General features: G+C 34.8%; 1 protein-coding gene across 4 annotated transcripts in view; it reads right to left on the bottom strand.

Moving 5' to 3' along the window:
- The window catches only part of LOC137010830 (phosphoinositide 3-kinase regulatory subunit 6), a 35,116-nt gene that overhangs the window by 9,621 nt on the left and 3,885 nt on the right, over nt 1-21,610 (bottom strand). Inside the window, exons 1-8 of one of the 4 annotated variants that reach the window (XM_067373187.1) lie at nt 10,388-10,524; nt 5,600-5,704; nt 5,026-5,115; nt 4,164-4,255; nt 3,716-3,784; nt 2,779-2,911; nt 2,505-2,574; nt 1,608-1,791 (exon numbers count right to left, since the gene is read on the bottom strand). In XM_067373187.1, coding sequence (XP_067229288.1) covers nt 1,608-1,791; nt 2,505-2,574; nt 2,779-2,911; nt 3,716-3,784; nt 4,164-4,255; nt 5,026-5,115; nt 5,600-5,648 — 687 coding nt within the window. In that variant the 5' untranslated portion in view covers nt 5,649-5,704; nt 10,388-10,524. Of the gene's footprint in view, nt 1-1,607; nt 1,792-2,504; nt 2,575-2,778; nt 2,912-3,715; nt 3,785-4,163; nt 4,256-5,025; nt 5,116-5,599; nt 5,705-7,368; nt 7,521-10,387; nt 10,525-21,610 lie in introns of those variants that run through there. The other 3 variants (XM_067373185.1, XM_067373186.1, XM_067373188.1) reach the window with 3 other exon arrangements.

The raw sequence follows: 21,610 nt of genomic DNA, 5'->3' as shown, positions 1-21,610 counted from the left end.
TGTAATTCAGACAGACACATATGGGATGTTCTGTGCGGTTGCTTTGAGTTTTCTGAAAACAAACTGCAGACAGCTGACGTGTGGACTGAGATAGAGAGATGCTGACCTGCAATAATGCTCGACCTTTGTCTCCATCATTGTATAGTCTAGCAACTAAAATTATAGAGTATTACAACTGTTATACAGAAGTTAAATGTAGGTATAGGCAATTTTCCATTCATTTAGAAATAATTAATCCTTTCTCTTCACAGTAACTTTTCAGTAGAGGGGCAGTTTTGCAAACATTTGAATAGGTAAGAGTGAAATTATATGTTATGTCCCAGGGTTCATTTCTTAATCACAACTTAGTGTGGTCACAAAATTGTGTGCACTCTTGACTATGTCAAGACATTTAAATATTAAAAAGTGCAGACTGGAGAGGTTTCAGTTCTATTTCTATATCAATACAATATTATAAAAGTAACTTACAGAGAGAGATATTAAACATCAGTGTTAGATAATGGGGATGGGAAAAAGATATAAAGTCCAGAGGTCACGGTGATTTTGCCAAGTAAGACATGTTCCTGAATCAGAATATTTTGCTGGTCCCGGAACAACATTCTTTTCTGTAAATATAGTCCTAACCATATCACATTCCCTAAACCTAACCCTACCCATAAGTTATCTCTAAAATCAGAAGGAAATGTTAGGTGAATAACAATGATGTAGAAGCACCTAACCCGGGTTGTAAGCCTAAACTTAACATAAACTGTAAACTTATCCCCAAATCTGATTAATTGATTAGAATGTTGTTCCAGGATAAACAAAGATGTTGATCCAGGAACATGTTGCACTTGGAAATCATGTTCACCAAAGTGCCGGAAGCCTGTGATAAATTATTGCACCTGGAAAGCATAATTTGAGTGGGGATGGCTGGCATGTGGAGTTATAATAAATAAATCATAGCGTATTTACACATGTACACATTTACACACTTCTATGTACAGACATACAGATATATATATATATATATATATATATATATATATATATATATATATATATATATATATATATATATATATATATATATATATATATATCAACCCAGTTTGAGGTGGGTATGATTTTTTTAATGTTTTATTGGTTCTTAAGGCTACATTTATTTGATGCTTAATTATATTGTTTGTTCCATCAGAGATGTTCAGGAAACAATGAAAAAAGTGCTAACCTCAAGCTAATCTACAACAGAGAGACCAAGATAAAAATGGATAGTCCTCCCAAAAATGAAAATTCTCTCATCATTTATGCACACTCATGACATTCCAACCCTCTATGCACTCCTTGCTTCTGTGAAACACAAAAGAAGATATTTTGTTGTTGTTGTCGTCCATGTAATGAATGTCAGGTGGTCCAGTGTTCTTTTGGATACCACTGACTTTCCTTGTACAAAAACAGTTGGAGCATCCTTCAAAATATCTTCTTGAAAGAAAGTCATACGGGATTGGAATGACATGAAACAAGTCAGCGCGATAAATCAGTTTCAAGATTTAAGATTTACTAAAAAAAAAAAAAAAAAAAAAAAACTATGCTGGTATGCATCAGTTTTTCCAAATAACATTACCAACCTGCAGCGCAGCATTTAGAGAGGGTCCGTGACAATCCTCTCCCAGTATTGCCTGAATACTGTGCTGCACTACACAGCGCATCATGCTCAACGGGTTCCGGAACATTCCTTGAGCCTCAACGTCAGCCTTCAAAACATTGCTGAGAGACTCGGAAAACACTGCAGGATCCGCAAACACAAACACCCTGAACACAGAATATAGCCATCACAACCTCACAAACACAATTAGTCACACAGTGAAAAAAGAAAAACATTCTGATTCACTTCTGACTGGGCTGACGTGAGGTCAACAGCCATTTCAGTTAAACAAAATGATAATATAAACAAGATTAGGCCCCTAAATCCTTTTTAGATAATATTTTACTTGGATAAAGTTTACATTCATTAACATTAATAAACGGATAAGGTATCATAAACAATCAATGAACAATTTATTCATTTAGGTTAATGTTAATTTATAAATATAGCGGTACTATAATAGTACCGCTATATTTATAAATTAACATTAATTGTCCATTCGTTCATTCGTTTGTCCATTCATTCATTAAACTTGAAATCCATTCTTTAAACTTGACTTTAAAATCTATAACAGACTTCACTGCCTAAATTTAAACAACATTCCACTGTTTTTGCCATTTGAATTAAACTTTTTTGTTAAAGTAAATAATATACACACTCTTTTTAAAATATTTTTTAAGTGTTTAAGGGTTTAAGTGTTTAATAATTTTTGGGGTCACTATAGGTTAATGAACTATCTTAGCAGTTTCGTGATAATTATGATGAAGATAATGATAATGATAATGATGATGATGATGATGACAGAGCCCTCATGCAAAAGGTTGCAGATAAGGAAAGGCATTGAATATGTATAGCAACTGTTTTGTTGAATGGGACTCACCTCTCCTGCTGAGGATAGTGTTCATTTTTTAGATTGTGCTCTGCAAGTATTCTTTTCTGATACAAAAGCCCTATGAGGGAGAAACAAACAAACAAAACTCAAGTAAGAATGTACTTTAGACTCACAGGAATCATACGTTTTCTTGTTTATGACTTGACTAACTGATAAGTTTTTTTGTTTTTTTTTTTTGGCTGCAAGCCAAGAGGAAAACCAAAATCAAGAGAGATGAGAATGTTTGTCATATTTTGTTTGAAGAATTAAAGAGGCGACTAACCTGGAGCCAATCGTTCTGCTTTCATTTGCCCAGCATAACTGAGGCCCACAGTACAGTACGGCTGAGGCAGAGTCAACAACCTCTTGCAGAAGTCATAAACTCTTTTATAGAGGTCATCAGGGATGTATACTGTCTGCAAAGAAACATAAGGGTGTCATGCAGGGTGTTAGTCTAGCGGCTTATGCAGTTTTTTTATTAGCATGCAAGGGGACCTGGGTTTAAATTTATATTTATATATATATATATATATATATATATATATATATATATATATATATATATATATATATATATATATATATATATATATATATATATATATATATATATATATATATATATATATATATATATATGGAAAAGAGCAGCTTTGACATTCTGATTAGAATGGACAGAGGATGACAAAATTTCCATTTGAAAACAAATGTTCTGCAAAAGTTGGAAATTGATTGAACTGACCACATTTAGACATGTAAATGGGTGATTATCGGCACAGAGTTTGAGATTCAACAATCATATGTGCCAGTGTCTACAACAGTGCTTCTCAATTGGTTAGTCTGTTCTGATGTTTGTTAAATGCAAATATAAAATGGAATTAACCATACGTCCATAGATTGATGATATATGATGATATTTATTATCTATTTGTTATAGATAACACATTAAATAGGTATATATTTATATATTGTAGATGTAAAAAAACATGTCTCCAATTAAACTGTTTTGGTGCTTTAATATGTTTGTCCAGCTGATTCAGTTTATGGTAATAACAACAAATTTCAATGTTTAATTTTAATCACATTTTTGTGCAATAATCAATTATATAATGTGTTGGATCACAACTAGGTTTAAAATCTGGATCCTGAAGCAAATCCAGTTGACAATCACTTGTTTAAAAGTAAAATAAAGGGATGTAAAAAGCCATCCTTTTTCTTACCTGCATCACAGCATAGATGAGTGTATTAATCAGAGGAATTAGATGTTTCTTGGAGTCAATTCTTTCAGCCTACATACACAAAATTTCAGATAATCATGTTTACCATTTATTCATCCAATCATTTACAAAATTGTACAAATCCTCCCAGCCTACAGCTGTCCTTTGTGTGTTGAAATGATGTTAATCATCATTAATTATGAGATAATTAAACGAATTCCTAATAATTGTTAGCTGTTATTATAACGAATCAACTCTTTATTCTTATTCCAGCAGCAACAGATAATCATGTTGAGTGATTCAGGCAGGCATTTTCAAGTAACCAATTTCTTTAAGTAATAGCATTTAAGTAATACTCACTGAACATGCTTAAACTGTTGTGTCAATCGCTAAAATGGGAATTGTACTTCAGTATTTTAACAAGCATTATGCATAGAAACTGGTGACTCACTCTTTCTAGTTCCTTGATGGCCACCCTCACGAGAGCCAGACTACTGAGAGAACTGGTCTGCACTTTCTTATGTAATGTCCATCTCAGCATTCCTGCAGAATTAACAAAAATGAACAATTCTTAATATAGACCAAGCTAGAATATATATGTGACTAATTTTGTGTATTGATACTGTCACTCGAAACTGGCAGCTGAGTTGTTGATATTCAGGGCCGTATATTCTGGGACCCTAATAAAAACTTCTTATTGTTTAAAGTCATCAAGCAAGTATGCAAGACAAACTTATTGTCATGGAATTCATACATAACATGAACAGATGACACTACTGATTAGATTGTAGATAATGGACCTTAAAGAAACCATTTCTTTGTAAGGCATATCTAAGCGTTTATTTCAATGGAATCTTACACAATAGCCATGAGCTTATTATTAGCATAGGTTGTTGTATTTTCTTTATATAGCAGGTGTGGCCAGCAACTAGCATATAGCTACACATATTTAAGATAAGTGTGGTTTCAAATTATTGTGTAAAACATTACAAGTGACTGTTAAAAAACAAAAAAAAACAAAAAAAAAACATTAATCTCTAATGCAGGATTTGGTGCAAAAAAAAAAAAAAAAAAAAAAAATAGTTGAGAGGGCTGTAACCTTGACAGATTTTGATTGACTGAAGATAATGTGTGTTAAACCCAGAGACATGTTAAAAAAGTGGTTTAGAAACACAAATAGGCCTAGTGAACAAACACACCCATGGCGGTTATCATTTTTTTTAATCACTTAAGCTACTGGAAATCTACTGGGTCAGGTTTGGGTTTCAGGTGAATGTGTGTTCTTTTATTGAGTGAGAGCTGTTAAATCATACCTTTGTTGACAACTGGTTGCTCAGTGTCCATTTCTCTCATAATGGTTAGCAGGCTACGGTAGACTTCAGATTCAATTGCAGCATATTCAGCTTTTTAAAGAGAAGGCAACAACATAGCATTTGAATTTGTTTATCAAATAACATGTGTGAGAGATACACTACTGTTCAAAAGTTTTTTAATTAAACAAGAAATTGATACTTTTATTCAAGCAAGGATGCATTAAAATGATCAAACTGTTTTCAGCTATTATAATAACAGTACAAAATGTTAACTGAGCATCAAATTAGCATATTAGACTTCAGTGACACTGAAGACTAATGTTTGCTGAAAATTCAGCTTTGCCATAACAGGAACAAATGACATTTTAAAATATATTAAGAAAACAGTCATTTTCAACTGTAATCATATTTCACAATATGACTTTGTACTTTATTTTTGAACAAATAAAAGCAGCCTTGCTGAGCATGAGAGACTTTTGAAGATATCTGAAGATGGATAATCAAATATTAACATAGTAATTTGTCAAAAGCACCTATGCTTATTTAGTTTCTCCAAAAGGCATCACTGTCTCACCTGCTGAGTCCATAATATTAATACTGGTAGAATTTCTCCAGGATGCCATATTGTAGCTTGGTCCTTACATAATGAGGTAAAAGGAAATAATCACCACTGTGACTGCTGACACAAAGACAAACACAAATTATACAGAATATTATTGCATAAAATCAAGAGGAAATACGAACACTTTACATTTACAACTTACTAAAGAACATTCAAGCATTCAAAAATCTTAATTTACTCTCATTTACTCACTCACTCTCACTCAGAAGAACATATTTTGAAGAATGCTTATATATATTTGTATTCCACGGGCAAAAGAAATGTATACTGGTTTGGAATTACATGAGCATGAATAAACGTTAGGTCAAGTCAAGTCACCTCTCTTGAGATGTGTCTCTCTTAAAGGGTTAGTTCACCCAAAAATGAAAATTCTGTCATTTATTACTTATCCTCATGCCGTTCCACATCCGTAACACCTTCATTAATCTTCGGAACACAAATTAAGATATTTTAGTTGAAATCTGATATCCTTCATAGGGAGCAATGACATTTCCTCTCTCAAGATCCATAAAGGTACTAAAAACACATCTAATGCACGGTTCATGTGAGTACAGTGGTTCAATATTAATATTATAAAGCGACGGGAATATTTTTGGTGCACCAAAAAACAAAATAGCAACTTATTTAGTGATGGCCGATTTCAAAACACTGCTTCAGGAAGCTTCGGAGCGTTATGAATCGGCGTATCGAATCATGATTCGGATCACGTGTCAAACAACAAAACTGCTGAAATCACGTGACTTTGGCGTTCCGAACAGCTGATTCGACACGCCGATTCATTATGCTTCGAAGCTTCCTGAAGCAGTGTTTTGAAATCAGCTATCACTATATAAGTTGTTATTTTGTTTTTTTGGCGCACCAAAAATATTCTCGTTGCTTTATAATATTAATATTAAACCACTGTACTCACATGAACTGATTTAGATGTGTTTTTAGTACCTTTATGGATCATGAGAGAGGCAATGTCATTGCTCCCAATGCAGTCCTCACGGAGCCATCGGATTTCAACTAAATTAATTTGTTGTTCATTTTCATTTTTGGGTGAACTAACCCTTTATTGTGCTGGTCAAATCAATGTGACTCACTCTTCTATTTTCCACTTCATAATGCTGAGACTTTTCTCAGTTTAATTGCATATTTTTGAGCTTATAAAACACAGTACTATGTAATATCAAGTTATTTTGAGCATGAACATTTGCACTCTGTGTTAATAGTGAACTCTTGATAGTTAAGGCTGTTAACCAAAAAACCAAACACACTATCATACAAGACCATGGCTAACAGTCTCAGGTGCACTTTTACCCACCAATGATTACACAAGAAAACTTCCCCTTCATTTCGCCCTCTCAGACACAGTTTATAACTGACCAGCAACAGAATGCAACTAACTACTTTGCTGAGACATTTTTTAAGGCACAACAGAATCTAAAAAAGAGTGAGGAAATGGAAAAGCAGTGGAAAACACAGTACTACCATGTCTAGAAAGTCAGAATGAGAAAAAAAAAAAAGCATAATAAAACCTTGTCAACCAAATAACTGGAACTGAACACAAGGGCCTTTTTCAGACCAACACACAGCTCATAATTATGCAACTTTCCGACAGCTTGGTTTCTCAGTGCTGAACTCAGAATCACATTTCACAGATTACCTCCAGTAAGATGCAACTGTCTGTTAAGGCAATAAAATGTAAAAGCCTAAGACAAAGAAGACCACTGACTTACCTTTCTTGTGAGAATATTGATGGGCTACATCATATGGCACATGTACAAAAACTTGTGCTGCACAGAAAGTCAGAGTGAGAGCTGCGCTCTGTGTAACACTTCCTCTAACTGCTGCGGCTGTCACTGAGGACAAATGCAACTCTGACTCAAAGCTGAGTTAACACGAGGGAGGGACTAAAGAGAGAGAGAGAGAGAGAGAGAGAGAGAGAGAGAGGAGGAAGGCAGAGGAAAGTTTAGAAAGAAGAAATGTGTGAAAGAAGCATGCAGAGTGGGTGTGTGGACACACTGAAGGGAAAGTCCTCTGAATAGGTTTGCTTTATTAATCATTAAAATTACAAACAACACCCTGAGCCTGATTTTGGACAGGCTGAACTTGCTCATATCTAGCCAAATAACATGGCGCATATGCATGTGCAGTCTGCATAAGCCTAGTGCTGCAGAACGGCAAAACCAGCGTGCAAAGATTAAGCCCCTGATCCTGCACAAAAAGGCATTGAACGAGTGAAGAGAAACAGGGTCAAGAGCGCTGTATCAGCACAGAAAGCAGCTCGCTGAACCACAGGCTTCCTGTCACTCACTTGGCCCTCACTCTCAAAGAGACAGTAGATGACAGGACCTGACACACATCCTGCCCTCATAAATGTGGGGGCGGAGGACGCACACGACAGATATTTTTAGTACCAGACAGGAGAAAGAAAAAAAGTTGCACTTAGTAACTTTTACTTTCTTGCATTAGGTTCAGTCTTTACATCTATTTAGATAAGAACTCTCTTTAAACATATAATAACCTTAAGGCATGGAGACAAGGTTCAATGACAAATAAAAGTGTCCATAATAAGGAAAAGGGAACAAAAACTTTTAAAAATCTAATTGAAAACACATGTGCCAAGTTAAATATGTTCATGTTGGTTTCATATGGTTTTGAAAAACCATTTTCAAGAAGAGTTTACTTTTAATTGACTAAAAATGTTGTGTGGTCTAAACATCAACTAGCACTAAAAGCATATTGTTCTTCTTAGAGTCCCTGAATATATGTTAATATATAATATCTGTTGAATATGTTTTTGATGCAGTTAGTTCATGCATCAGAAACTACTAGGTTGTTGTCCTGCAGCCTAAATAAATAAGTTACAAGTACAAAATGAGGTTGCTAGTTCTTACCAGGCCAAGAAAATGATCATAGAACCCAAGTTTTATTATCTCTTCATTGGTTACCTATTAAAGGTGCAATGTATGAAATTTGGGAGGATCTATTGCCAGAAATGCAACATAATATACATAAATATGTTTTCAGTGGTACATAAAGACCTTACATAATGAACTGTTATGTTTTTATTACCTTAGAATGAACCACTTCTATCTTATACACAGCGGTTCCCCCCTCCATGTCAAGTCGCCATTATTCGCCGGCATGTTTCTACAGCAGCCCTAAATGGACAAACACTCTACAGAGTGCGTCACTATGTTGTTCTTCTTCTAAATCGTTCTTGTTTTTAGAGGCAGCTTGCAACGTCACTACATTGAATATGCACAAAGTAGTAGTAATAGTAGTAGTAGTCATCTGGTTTATTAGAAGCAGAGACTGTTCTTTGCTAGAAGTAAGAAGAATCCTCATTGCTTCACACAAGCTAATCTCTGCTCTCTCAGACGTCAATGACATGTAGGCCAGACGGCCACTGTAGCTTCTCCGAAAGGGAGGGGTGCGAGGGGTATGCGTCGTTAGTTACATTTCACAACCTAGATTCCGCTAAAATTTACTTACTGCGTTTTTAAATACTGTATAGATTACAAAATATTGCTACTTACTTAAAAGGCCCTAAATAGTTTAGTGAATTTAAACAGTGGAATTAAACAGTTTATCACACTGCAATCCATCACGCTCTCTGAAGTCACAAAACTCTGGATTTTTTGTAATACCTAGGATATCAGTCCACTAAAAGAGGACTTGGCTCTTAAACTATAGCCTACCTGATTATGTTTGGGGCTCAGACACACCCTTCTGTTTAAATATAGATTAAAGATATATCCCTCTAGCCAAGCATAATGCTTCTCATAAACTTTTACTCCAGTTATATCTGATCGAATGCAGATGATTTCTTTTGCTTGAAATGTTATGAACAGTAGCAATGCTAATTATTCTCCATTTGCTTTTCTGTTTCTACCCCAGGATGCCCAAATGAATACATGACGTTAGCTAACTGCATGATCTGTATTGTCTTAAAACTGTACATTTATGCCAAGTGAGTATTATTTTGACACAGTCATCTCTGATAACAGATTACTCTTAATTGTGATGTAGAAACACATTTTCTGTAAAGTTGCTATGAAATATGTATTGTGAAAAGTGCTGTACAAATAAATGTGAATTAAATTATTTTGTCAAAATGGTAACATTTTCTGATTATTTAATATCAAAAATATTTATTTTCATAAAATATTTGATAATAAACATTTATTTCAATATAGAATTTAAGGTTTTCTTATCAAGAATTTCATTCTTTTAATAAGGCTTTTTTTTCATCATGATATCAGGACAGTTGTATCACCCTGATATTTTTTACTTTATGTCCCGAACATTAAAATTAATTTGAATTCAAAAATTAAAAACATTCTCAAAGCTGTATTCAAGTTATTGTATATATGAATTTCACTTTTCATTTTTGGCTAAATTACATTAAATAATAACATTATTCATAGACAAAAAAAAAAAAAACAGTCCAAATGCTTCAAATACAGCAGAGAAAAAGCATATATGCATACAGACAAATACGTGCACACAGTAATAAACTGTATGAAAAAAACATTTGAAAAAAGAGCTCTGTATAGTAATTAATTACACACAAGATGACAACTACAAGACAAAAAATAAGATAACTGAAAAATGTGGGAGGAAACAGTGGCTTAATTTGTGTGCAAGTATGCTATGTTAGTGAGATGGAGAAAGAATGGATGACAGGCTTATGCAAGATCACACTCTTTCTTTGAAACTGTTTGCGTATGTATGTTGTGTGTGCAGTACCTGTCTATGTGCTGTAGACTTTCCAGTGTCTCAAGAGATGAAATCTGACAGAACTCACAGCCCTGCATCTGAATGGTATATTTTAGCAAGTGCCTGTAGCACACAAATTTAGAAGCTGAGAAATGAAGACAGTCCTGTTCTTAGAATGGGCTCATCTGGGCTAGACACATTGACTTCTAAGTTCTGTAACAGGAACAACAACCACTTCCTCTGCATGCTATTTTTAGCTGCTGTGCCCAGCTGTGCAATCCTATAGACTAAACAGTATAACGTTAAGCACAGTAAAAATATAATTTACATGTCCCTAATAATAGTGTCTATTATTATCTTAAAGATAGATGATTGTGGCACACTTAAAGAATTTGGCTAAATAATCAAATTAGTTTGTCAGCGGCATGCAGGTAAAAAGCTAAAATTTGTGATGAACTTGAATACCATTAGATGAACTCGTGGTGCATTAGTTTGCACTTCCTCTGAGCCACACTTGAACTTATTGTACTACCTTAGAAAACTGATGCACTAGACTACTAGTGAAAATGGTTTGATTTTTAATTATTTTAATTTACAGTGCCCTCAACTAACATTGGCACCCTTGGTAAATATGAGCAAAGGTTGCTGTAAAAATAAATGTATCTTTTTGAACTTTCATTAAAAAAAATTCACAAAATTCTAACCTTTCATTGAAGTAAAACAATTGAAAGTGGGGGGAAAAAATCTCATCATGAATCAAGTGTTTTTCTCTTGTTCACGTTGTCCACGTTTATTGGCACCAAATTATTGCAACGTCCTTTTTCCAAGATAACAGCTCCGAGACTTCTTCTATAATGCCTGATGAGACAAGAGATCATAGACCATTCATTAATACAGAATCTCTCCAGATCCAACAGATTCCCAGCTCCATGTCGGTGCTTCTTCTCTTCAGTTCACCCCACTCATTTTCTATAGTGTTGAGGTCAGAGAGCTGGGATGGCCATGCATGGCAGAAGCTTAATTTTGTGCTCAGTGGCACATTTTTGTGCTGATTTTGATGTTTGTTTTGAATCATTGATGGAAGATCCAACCACAGTCCATTATAAGATTTCTAGTAGAGGCCATCAGGTTTTGATTTTTTTTATCTGTTGGTATTTGCTGGAATCCATGATGCCATGTATCTGAACAAGATGTCCAGGTCCTCCAGCAATAAATAAATAAATTAATAAATAAAGCAGTTTATCCAGCAGTATATTCAACCATAGGCATGGGGTACTTTTTATCCCTGTGTGCACCAAACCCATCTGGTGGGTTTGCTGCCAAAAAGCTCTTTTTTAGTTTCATCTGACCATAGAAGCCGGTCCCTTTTGAAGTTCCAGTCATGTCTGACAATTGAATATGCTGGGGATGAATGCAGGGGATTTTTCTTGAAACCCTCCAAACAATTTGTGGTGATGTAGATGCTGTTTGATAATTTTTATTTAGACTCAACTAATCTCTGCAGTTCTCGAGCTGGTGATCCTTGGAGAGTCTTTGGCCACTCAAACTCTCCTCCTCACTGTGCATTAGGACGATATAGACATATCCTCTTCCGGGCAGATTTGTAACATCTCTAGCTGATTGGAACTTCTTAAAGGAATAGTTCCCTTTAAAACGCATCACAAACACATCACTTCACTTTAGAAAGCCTTTATTAACCCCCCGGAGCCGTGTTGAGTACGTTTATGATGGATGGATGGATGCTCTTTCTTATATAGATTGGATGCGTCAGGATATTTATTAATATTACTCTGATTGTGTTCATCAGAAAGAAGAAAGTCATACACCTAGGATGGCTTGGGGGTGAGTAAAGCTTGGGGTAATTTTCATTTAAAAGTGAACTAATCCTTTAATTATTGCCCTTCTGGTGGAAATGGGGATTTTCAATGCTTTAGCTATTTTCTTACAGACACTTTCTATTTTGTGAAGCTAAACAATGTTTTGCTGCACATCAGAACTATATTCTTTGGTTCAATGATTAAGGGAATTTGGCCTTTGGGTTTCCTCATATTTATACTCCTGTGGAACAGGAAGTCATGGCTGGACAATTTCATGCTCCCAGTCACCCTGGTGTGCTAAAAAAAAAAAAAAAACTAAATTTGAATGGGAATATACTTCAAAGATATTTTACTCTATGGGTGCCAAAAGTTGTGGCCAATGTGCAGTGGACATTTATTTCATAATGTGAGTTTCCTCCCACTTTCAATTGTTTTACTTCAATGAAAGGTTAGAATTTTATGAATGAAAGCTTTGCTCATATTTACCAAGGTGCCAATATGAGGGTGTCAATATTTAAACTGATGAATTGGCATAAATATATCAGAATGTTTTAGTATTTGTCATATCGTTCTTTAATCTCAGCAGCACTTGAACTGACATGAAAACCGTTTGTGCAAAACCTGATGATCATGTTATCCATCATGATTTGACAATGTTCCAAAGACTTGCACGATTCAATGAAAACAAGGAAATCCGATGTGACTTTTGTACAAAGGAATTTACATGGTCATCATCACTAATTTGTTTATTATATTAGCAACCTAGAAACAGTGTAGTATCTTTAAAGGCTTTCAGTTTATTTCCAAGTTTTTAAACGCAGAATTTCAATGTCTGTTAGACCATGTAAAAGTGTAGCCTATGATATGTTATATAAATGCATAATATCATATTTTACAGTAAAGTAAAAAATAAATAAAGTCTGGACAGCAGACATAAATGTAGAACACTTCATAATTAACAATACTATCTTAAGGCCTGGATTTAGTTTAAAACAAACAGTGGGGAAGAAAACAGAGACTTCTATTCCGTCTATCTCCACTACAAACATCTCACAAAACAGGATATCTCTCTGAAACACACCTTCAGATGGGAAGACTGCCTGCAGAGCCTGCAGAGCAGTGGAAAATCCCCACACTAGGACAGTGGCAGCACCTCCCCATACACACTTCACCCTCACAGAGAGGAAGACCCCTTTCAGTCCGCACGTGCACCAGTGGACAATAATCTTTCTAGCAGAACAACAAGAATTGACTGGACAAATTACAAAATTTAGCAGGAAAGTCCACCAAAAAAATGTATATTCGGTCATCATTTACTTAGCCTTATGTCATTCCAAACCTTTATGACCGTACTTATTCTGTGGAACACAAAATGTCTCTGTGCGTTTGGGGGGTCCAGTGTTGTTTGCACCCTTATGTTCTAAGTGTATAGGTTTCGAATGAAATGATGGTGAAGAGAATTTTCAGTTTTAGGTAAATATACCCTTTAAGTATATACTTAAGATAACATTTATTAATATCTAATGTCAAACAAAGCTATATTAAAGCTATAATATTAAATTAAAATAAACAGGCCCTCGCAAAGTCGCTTTACAGTTATAATTACTCAGATATCCTGTATTCACTGCTAGACAATATAAGGAAGCGGTAGATGGTGATCAGTGCCTACTGCCAACATCAGTGGTTTACTTCTCTGAGCTTGGGAAATGTGTTTGTGTAGGGGAAGGGAGGGCTACCTAAAATGATCTTGGCCAAATGCAATGGAGCCAAAGGCAGATTTATGCACTGACATGGACATTTAGTAAACCTGCCAAAAGACAAGGCCGCAGAGGGAAGTGTGAAGTGGGTCAGTTGCCCAATATTAAAGTCACCTGTTGTCTGAGACCATATAGTAGAGGACACAGTGACATGGAATCTGCTGTTACAGAATGACCTTAGCAAAACAAAAAAGGGGGGGGAAAAGAAAAAAAAAAGTTGTTTGGTAAGAATGTTTATCACCATTTCTGTTATTTAGAATAATACTTCTGTATGCTTTTACAAGTAGCCTGATGCAGGTAACCATAAAGGGTTAGTTTACCTTCATTTTATTCCAAACCTATAAGACTTTGATTGATCTTTGGAATACAAATGTAGATATTTTAAATATTCTTTCATCATTTTGGTCCATCCATTGACAATCCACTCAACCAAAACCTTCATGCATCAATATGTACAAAAAGACATTGTAAAAATGGCTCAACATGATGTTTTATTAACAAAGTTAGGGAGGAACATGTTTCAAATAATATATCCAATCAGCATTAAATAGAGGGGTGGCAGAGGAGGACTGTATATATATATATATACATAGCCGACCCACCTATACTGTAACAGTTTTCAGCATCCCTCTGCCACCCTGACCCCTAACTATTGGCTGGGTCCAATCCCAGCCAAGGGATATGGGGGGAGTGCTCTGGGTTTGGGCCAAATTCCAAGCTCAGAGCCCTCTCCTCGGAAAGCACACTAAATACACATACTCTATTACTCTATCTGATTATTTGTAAGTGTGAACTCATGAAATACTTGATTAGCTTCCCTTTAACATATTTGATGTGCTGTATGTTTGTGCTAAATGTTTATATGTGAATAAAAGCCTGGAGGGGGAAAAAAAAAAACACTGAGACACATTATCTTATTTTATTTCTATATACTGGAAAATGCATCTATTAAGCTTGCTTTTTAAGCTAATTTTGGTAGAGGTCAAATAACTGAAGCAACATTCAGTATTATATAGCACAGATCTCTGAACACATCACTGTGGATGAATAGCAGCTTATATCACAAAGGATTTCAGTAAACAGGACAGTTTTTGGTATGCAGTTAAGCAAACAGGGTTTGCAAAAATAATCTGCATTTCAACAGATAATAAAGCACCGAAATCACCAGAGATATATTCCATAATGTATCAGGTTTAACAAGGACTCTATGACGTATCAAAATCTATTTTCAAACATAATAATGTTATGCTCAAAGGGAAGTTGGTTTCTGGTAGCAAAAAAATGCCTTTGGGCAGTCTGAAACGCCAAAACTTTGACACAGACATACCTGAACCGAACGGGGAAAAACACAGGCAGCTGGAATGAAGTATGTCAATAAATCACAAAACCAACATTGCTGACTTCATGTTCAGTCTTCCTCATTCTCTTCTACCAGTATCTTAAGATGTGATTAGAATAGCATATGATTTTATGGGATATCATATGTATATCATAATATCTTCACATCCAGATCAGAAATTAACCATGCAAGGCTTTGGCAAAAAATGCCTCCCTAATATCCTGTTTTTGTAATCATTCACTACCGTCTTCCACACCAGTAATACAGGCCCGGAAACACTGGCTGAAAACACGGGAGGAGACTACTGGATCTTATTTTAGCATTAATGTTATTGTTATTATTTGACCACACACAGAGAAAAAACTACATGTAAATATTGTTTCTTCCTGAAGAGGGGTGTGTGTTGCATGAGCAGGAATGAGACCACTGTGTAACTTCCTGGAAGAAAATTAGTCTAGGTTCCCCATTCCAATGAAATGCATTCATAAAAAGAGCCGTCCTGCTCTACAATAAAACCACAACTTTTTAACAGACAAAAATAAATGAACTTAAACACTCAAGTTTGTTTTGGGGTACATTTGAAAGAGGATCTATTATGCTTTTTTACATTTTCAACTTTTTTAGTGTGAATGTTACTTTTTGATTATTGCGCCTCAATTTTAGTCTTAAGTTTTCTTCCAAGAAAATGCATGTCACAATGTTCCTAAGGCATATGCAAAATAAAGGGGATGAGGTCTGGTTGTGTTAGTAGTGTTCTGTCACCATGAGATGCTGGGCCTGTCCCAGTACCCACACTTGCAGCCTTGGCCACTTGAGAACAGGAATTAAGTGCTCAATACTGTGTCAGGTCTAAAAAATGGCAAAGCGCAGTACACTTAACGTACACTAAATCCACTCTATTTTTAATACCGAGGGGTATTTGAGGCTAAACGTATTCCATCATTCATCACATTGTGAAACTTATGTGCCCCAATTTTGCAACGTCTATGTCATTGTAAGATAAATTAATTAGATATTACATATAACTTTACCATTTTGTTTATTTAAACAGGGAATTATCCAAATTAACGTTAGTAAATTATGGAGTGCCACAAGGGTCTGTGTTAGGCCCTATGCTATTTTCAATATACGTGCTGCCCCTTAGAAAACATGGAATTACTTTCCACTATTATGCCGATAATACTCAGATAATGATTTCATCTGGTCCTGATGAAATATATAACTAAGTTGACAGAGTATGTTAAAGAACTAAAATATTGAATGACTAGAATTTTTTTTCTGTTAAACTCAGATAAGACTGAGGTTTTACTTATTGGACCAAAATACTGTATACAGAGTCTCTTGGAATACAATTTGAATCTAGAAGGATGTACTGTACTGTTACTTAGTGTTATATTAGACAGCAACTTGTCTTTCGAAAATCATATTTCATGTTACAAAAACAGCCTTCTTCCACCTAAGAAACATTGTTAAGCTACGGAACATTTTATCTGTTTCTGATGCAGAAAAGCTAATTCAAGCATTCATGACCTCTAAACTGAATTACTGTAATGCATTACTATGGTGGTTGTCCAGAATCCTCAAAAAACAAGCTCCAGTTAGTCCAAAATGCAGCTGCTAGAGTTCTAACCAGGTCAAGAAAATATGCTCATATAACACCAATTTTATCATCTCTACACTGGTTACCTATTAATTTCTGTATTGATTACAAAGTATTGCTACTGACCTATAAGGCCCTAAATGTTTCAGCTTCTGTGTATTTAACTGATCTTCTATTGCCCTACAATCCATCACACTCATTAAGGTCGCAAAATTAGATTTTTTGGTAGTACCTAGAACATCTAAGTCAAATAAAGGAGGGAGAGCATTTTCACATTTGGCTCCTAAACTCTCCCTAAATGAATACATGATGTTAGCTAACTGCATGATTTGTATTATCTTAGAATACATTTGTACATTTCTGACATATGGACAATACACAGTCACCTCTGATATCAAATTACTCTATATTGTAATGTAGAAACATGCATTTTCCATAAAGTTCCTTTGAAACGGTATGTATTTTGAAAAGCGCTATACAAATAAATGTGATACATGTGAACTTGGTAGTAAAACAAAGTGTTGGAAATTTCAATGGAGCAGAGTTGAGTGTGTATTTTGTAAAACGTTTACAACCGCTTTTTAACACATAACTGTGTTTGTCACATAGGGACTGCACAGACATTTTTAAAGTTTATTTTAAAGAGTATTGTAAACCAAAATGAAAATGTGTACGTAAAAAAATGTTATGTTAACAAAAGTTACAGTCAAACCAAAATTTATTCAGACCTTGAACATTTCATTCATTAATACAGTTTATTCACTATAGTTAAAAAAAAAAAAGGCAATAAACTGTGTCAGAAAAAAATAATCTTAATTATGTCAGATAGCACTTAAGCAAAACATGATAGTGTCTGAATAATTTGTGGTTCCAAATTTTTATCAGTTTTACTGGTAGTCCTCTGTATGAATTTTTGGGTATAATATGTCACAGTTTACTTTATTTCATACTATCCTCACTTACATCAATTAAATATAGTGTCCTGCAGCCACTAGTAAAAATATATCAAAAATATCAAAAATGTCAATAATTTTTGGTTTGACTGTATATGCACACTTATGGCCTTTGCACCCACTTGAACACTTGGGCCAAATACAGGAAATACGTCATGTAAGTAGACAAGTAGTCAAATGCAAAGACCACAAATGTGGGTGCTGTAACAGGTTCGCTGTTTTTTTCCACCCTGGATCTAACACAGTTATAATAAGAGGAGTGACATTTGACCAATCACAACACACTTATTCAGCCGACCACTTTGTGCTATTCAGAAGGAGGATCTTCACAGAAACAGAAACTAAATAGGGTTGCATTTCCCAAAAGCATCGTAAGCCTAAGTTGATCATGAAGTGACAATGGTTCTACGATCAACTTAGGCTTACGATGCTTTTGGGAAATGCAGCCCAGAGCATTACTGGGAAGAGAGGTGCTGCAACAATGAAAATTTGTGAAAAATAAGTAAATAAAATAAATAAATAAATAAATAAATACAAATATTTAATATTTTTGAAAAAACTTTTCTTTTTTTTTTATTATTATTCTTCCATGTCTATAAAATGTTTTTCCATGTATGGGGAAAAACAAACAAACAAACAAAAAAAACCTGAATCTTATCCATTTCCTGTATAAAGCCTATGCCTCTGTCACATAACAAATTAACTACCAACTTGGACCTGAAGAGTTGGGTGGAAACTATGCCATAGATACTGTATATATATAGACAATGCATTAAAATATTCCAGACCATCTTAGAACAGTAAACATTTCAGAAGCTGTTCATCACTCATACCACTAAACAATGGATTTTCATAAAAAATTTCAAAATATTGTGCAATATTAATTTTTTCCCCTTTAACCATTGACAAACTCTGAGGACTGTGTAGCAGGGGCGTTTCCTCCGAGGGGGCAAGGGAAGCAGCGCCTCCTCAAAAAAATAGGATGAGAAATTAATCCATATTACATGTAAAACAACACAAACATTACAAATTATGACATTAAAAAGAGCGCAGATTCGAAAATCATATTTCATGTTACAAAAACAGCCTTCTTCCACCTCAGAAACATCATTAAGCTACGGAACATTTTATCTGTTTCTGATGCAGAAAAGCTAATTCAAGCATTCATGACCTCTAAACTGGATTACTGTAATGCATTTCTATGGTGGTTGTCCAGAATCCTCAAAAAAACAAGCTCCAGTTAGTCCAAAATGCAGCTGCTAGAGTTCTTACCAGGTCAAGAAAATATGGTCATATAACACCTATTTTATCGTCTCTACATTGGCTACCTATTCATTTCTGTATTGATTACAAAGTATCAACATTTCAGAAGCTGTTCAGCACTCATACTACTAAACAATGGATTTTCAATATTACAAATTATGACATTAAAAAGAGCGCAAGTCACTCGTATTTCTAAAGGAACACTGCCCAACAGCGACACCCGCAGGTAAAGTTACAACAGGAGTCATGCCTCCCTTTCCACTCATATAGAAAACCATTAGACCCCCGGCGTGCAGTGGGTTTTGTGGCAGGTAATTGAGAATTAATGGGGGAAAGTCACGTGAGAGGAGGCAATGTCTCCATCGTGCTATGATTGGATGTAATTGGTTATGATTGGTTTGTGTGATAAATCCCGCCTCTTGTTTACATGCGCGTTCTGTGCGTCAGTTTGAATGAACAAATTATGGCGTCAGTGGGAAGTAAGTAAACAGTAAGTAAACAGATAACCCAGTTAGATATCAATGCTTTAGGTCACATCAAAATCAAACTTGAAATGGACTGAAAACATGATGACTGCGGGTTTTTTAGTGCAATCAGCTTGGTTAAATTAAAAATACATCTTCGTGTCTGTGACAGACAGTGTTTACAGTACACAAATTAAATATTTTGTATAATTGTTATAGCCTTTAGTTATTATTTTGGAATTAATGTAGAAATGCTTAAAATACTAACTTGATGAGATTGACTTGGTTTTGATAAATAGAACATTACAATACATTGTTAATGTAAAATTACAAAATAGAATTGCATTTGGTTTCTTTTTTTCTTTTTTGATGTAATGTAAAGTAAATGTAAAGTAATGTTCATTTAACAAGGAAGATGTGTCAACGTTAAGAGTAATGCACATGAATTTACATTTGATTCATAAAAAATTAAAAAAATGTGGCTCCTCATTTCAGAACACCACTGAATGCCACTGCTGTGTAGGCGCTGTTTCATTTCTGAATGAACCAGAATTTTTTTTTTTTTTTTTTGTCAAATAAGTTTTTTATTCAGTCATCGAATAACTTTGCAATTATCACAAGTTCTATAATTCATTTTCTGATATGCATAAAAACTTACAAAAACAAACAAACAAACAAACAAAAAAAACAACACACATTAAATGTAACACCCCTTCCCCAGCCTGTAAATTTACAAATCAGTGACAATCAAAACAGCTTTAAGTTACAATACATTGCATTAAGGGATAGAATTCCTTGAGGTAACATAAGAAAGGGCCCCAGATCTTGTGAAACTGTCCAATGCTGCTTTTTAAAAGGTATCTGGTTCGTTCCAGGTGCATAGTAGATATCAGTTCCTCAAGCCATAGTTTAGCAGTAGGAGGATTGACCTTTTTCCAGAACAGTAATATTAGCTTATTGGCTATTATCAAACAATATGTAAGGAATTTCTGTTGAGCACTGTTAAATGAATACGTATAATCAGAATGTCCTAATATAATGAGCACTGGGTTTGGCTCCAAGTATACATCAAAGACATCTGAAAGCACTTTAAAAAAACTCACACCAGAATCCCTGTATTTTATGATAGAAAATAAAACTATGAGCTAAATTGGCATCCTCTGATTTACACTTATCACAAATAGGATAGACATTGGAGAAAAGCCTATGTAATTTCCTTTTAGAGAAGTGTAATCTATGTAGGACCTTAAAATGAATGAGGCACAATCTAGTGTTGATCGATTGTTTATCAATATCCTCCAAGCGAACCAGCATTTTGAAAGAAACGATTAAATAAATGATTCAATGACTCATTCATAAAGACTTACTGCCATTTAGTGGCGTAACATTGTAAATTGCAGAGAGTAACTAATGCACGTACTGACAGTCTGCCTGGAACAATATTTTTGTTCCTTGTAACAAAGAAATTAGTTTTTTTTTTTGTTGTTGTTTTTTTGTTTTTTACATTAAGGTAATGAGAATTGAAGGGACAATGTGTTTAATTGTCATTAAATAATTCCATCGAGCTCCAACAAAGGTATAGACAATCCATCAACAGTCCTCACTTGTCTGGTTACCTTGACAAAGGCGAAGTAGACAAACTGCTGGGTTCATATTCGGGTATAGATTTCTGACTTTAACGAAAGTCCACTAAAGGCAAGCTGAACTGAAGCCATGTGCAGTTTATTTAAACAAAACATGAAAAAAACATAAAATAAACAAAGACCTGGTTTGGCTTGAGCATTAACATGAAACAAACTCACCAACAGCAGTTACACAAACAAAGCTAGACAAGAGACTATGGGAACATGAGAGCTATTATACATCAAGACTAATAACTAAACAAGACAAACCTGAAAGCAATGAACACAATGAACCAATCAGAACATGTGCTGCTTTCACGCCCTGTCATATAGGCTTGAGATGACAACAAGTGATGTTGTATTTGGAGCTCTGTAGTGCACCCTTTTATATGGTTGTATTCAGTGTTGGGGGTAACGCATTACAAGTAACCTGAGTTA

The sequence above is a fragment of the Chanodichthys erythropterus genome, chromosome 21, assembly GCF_024489055.1.
Source record: "Chanodichthys erythropterus isolate Z2021 chromosome 21, ASM2448905v1, whole genome shotgun sequence".
Lineage (NCBI taxonomy): Eukaryota > Metazoa > Chordata > Actinopteri > Cypriniformes > Xenocyprididae > Chanodichthys > Chanodichthys erythropterus.
The sequence above is the reverse complement of the archived record's forward strand: the minus strand, read 5'-3'. Positions and strand labels throughout refer to the sequence as shown.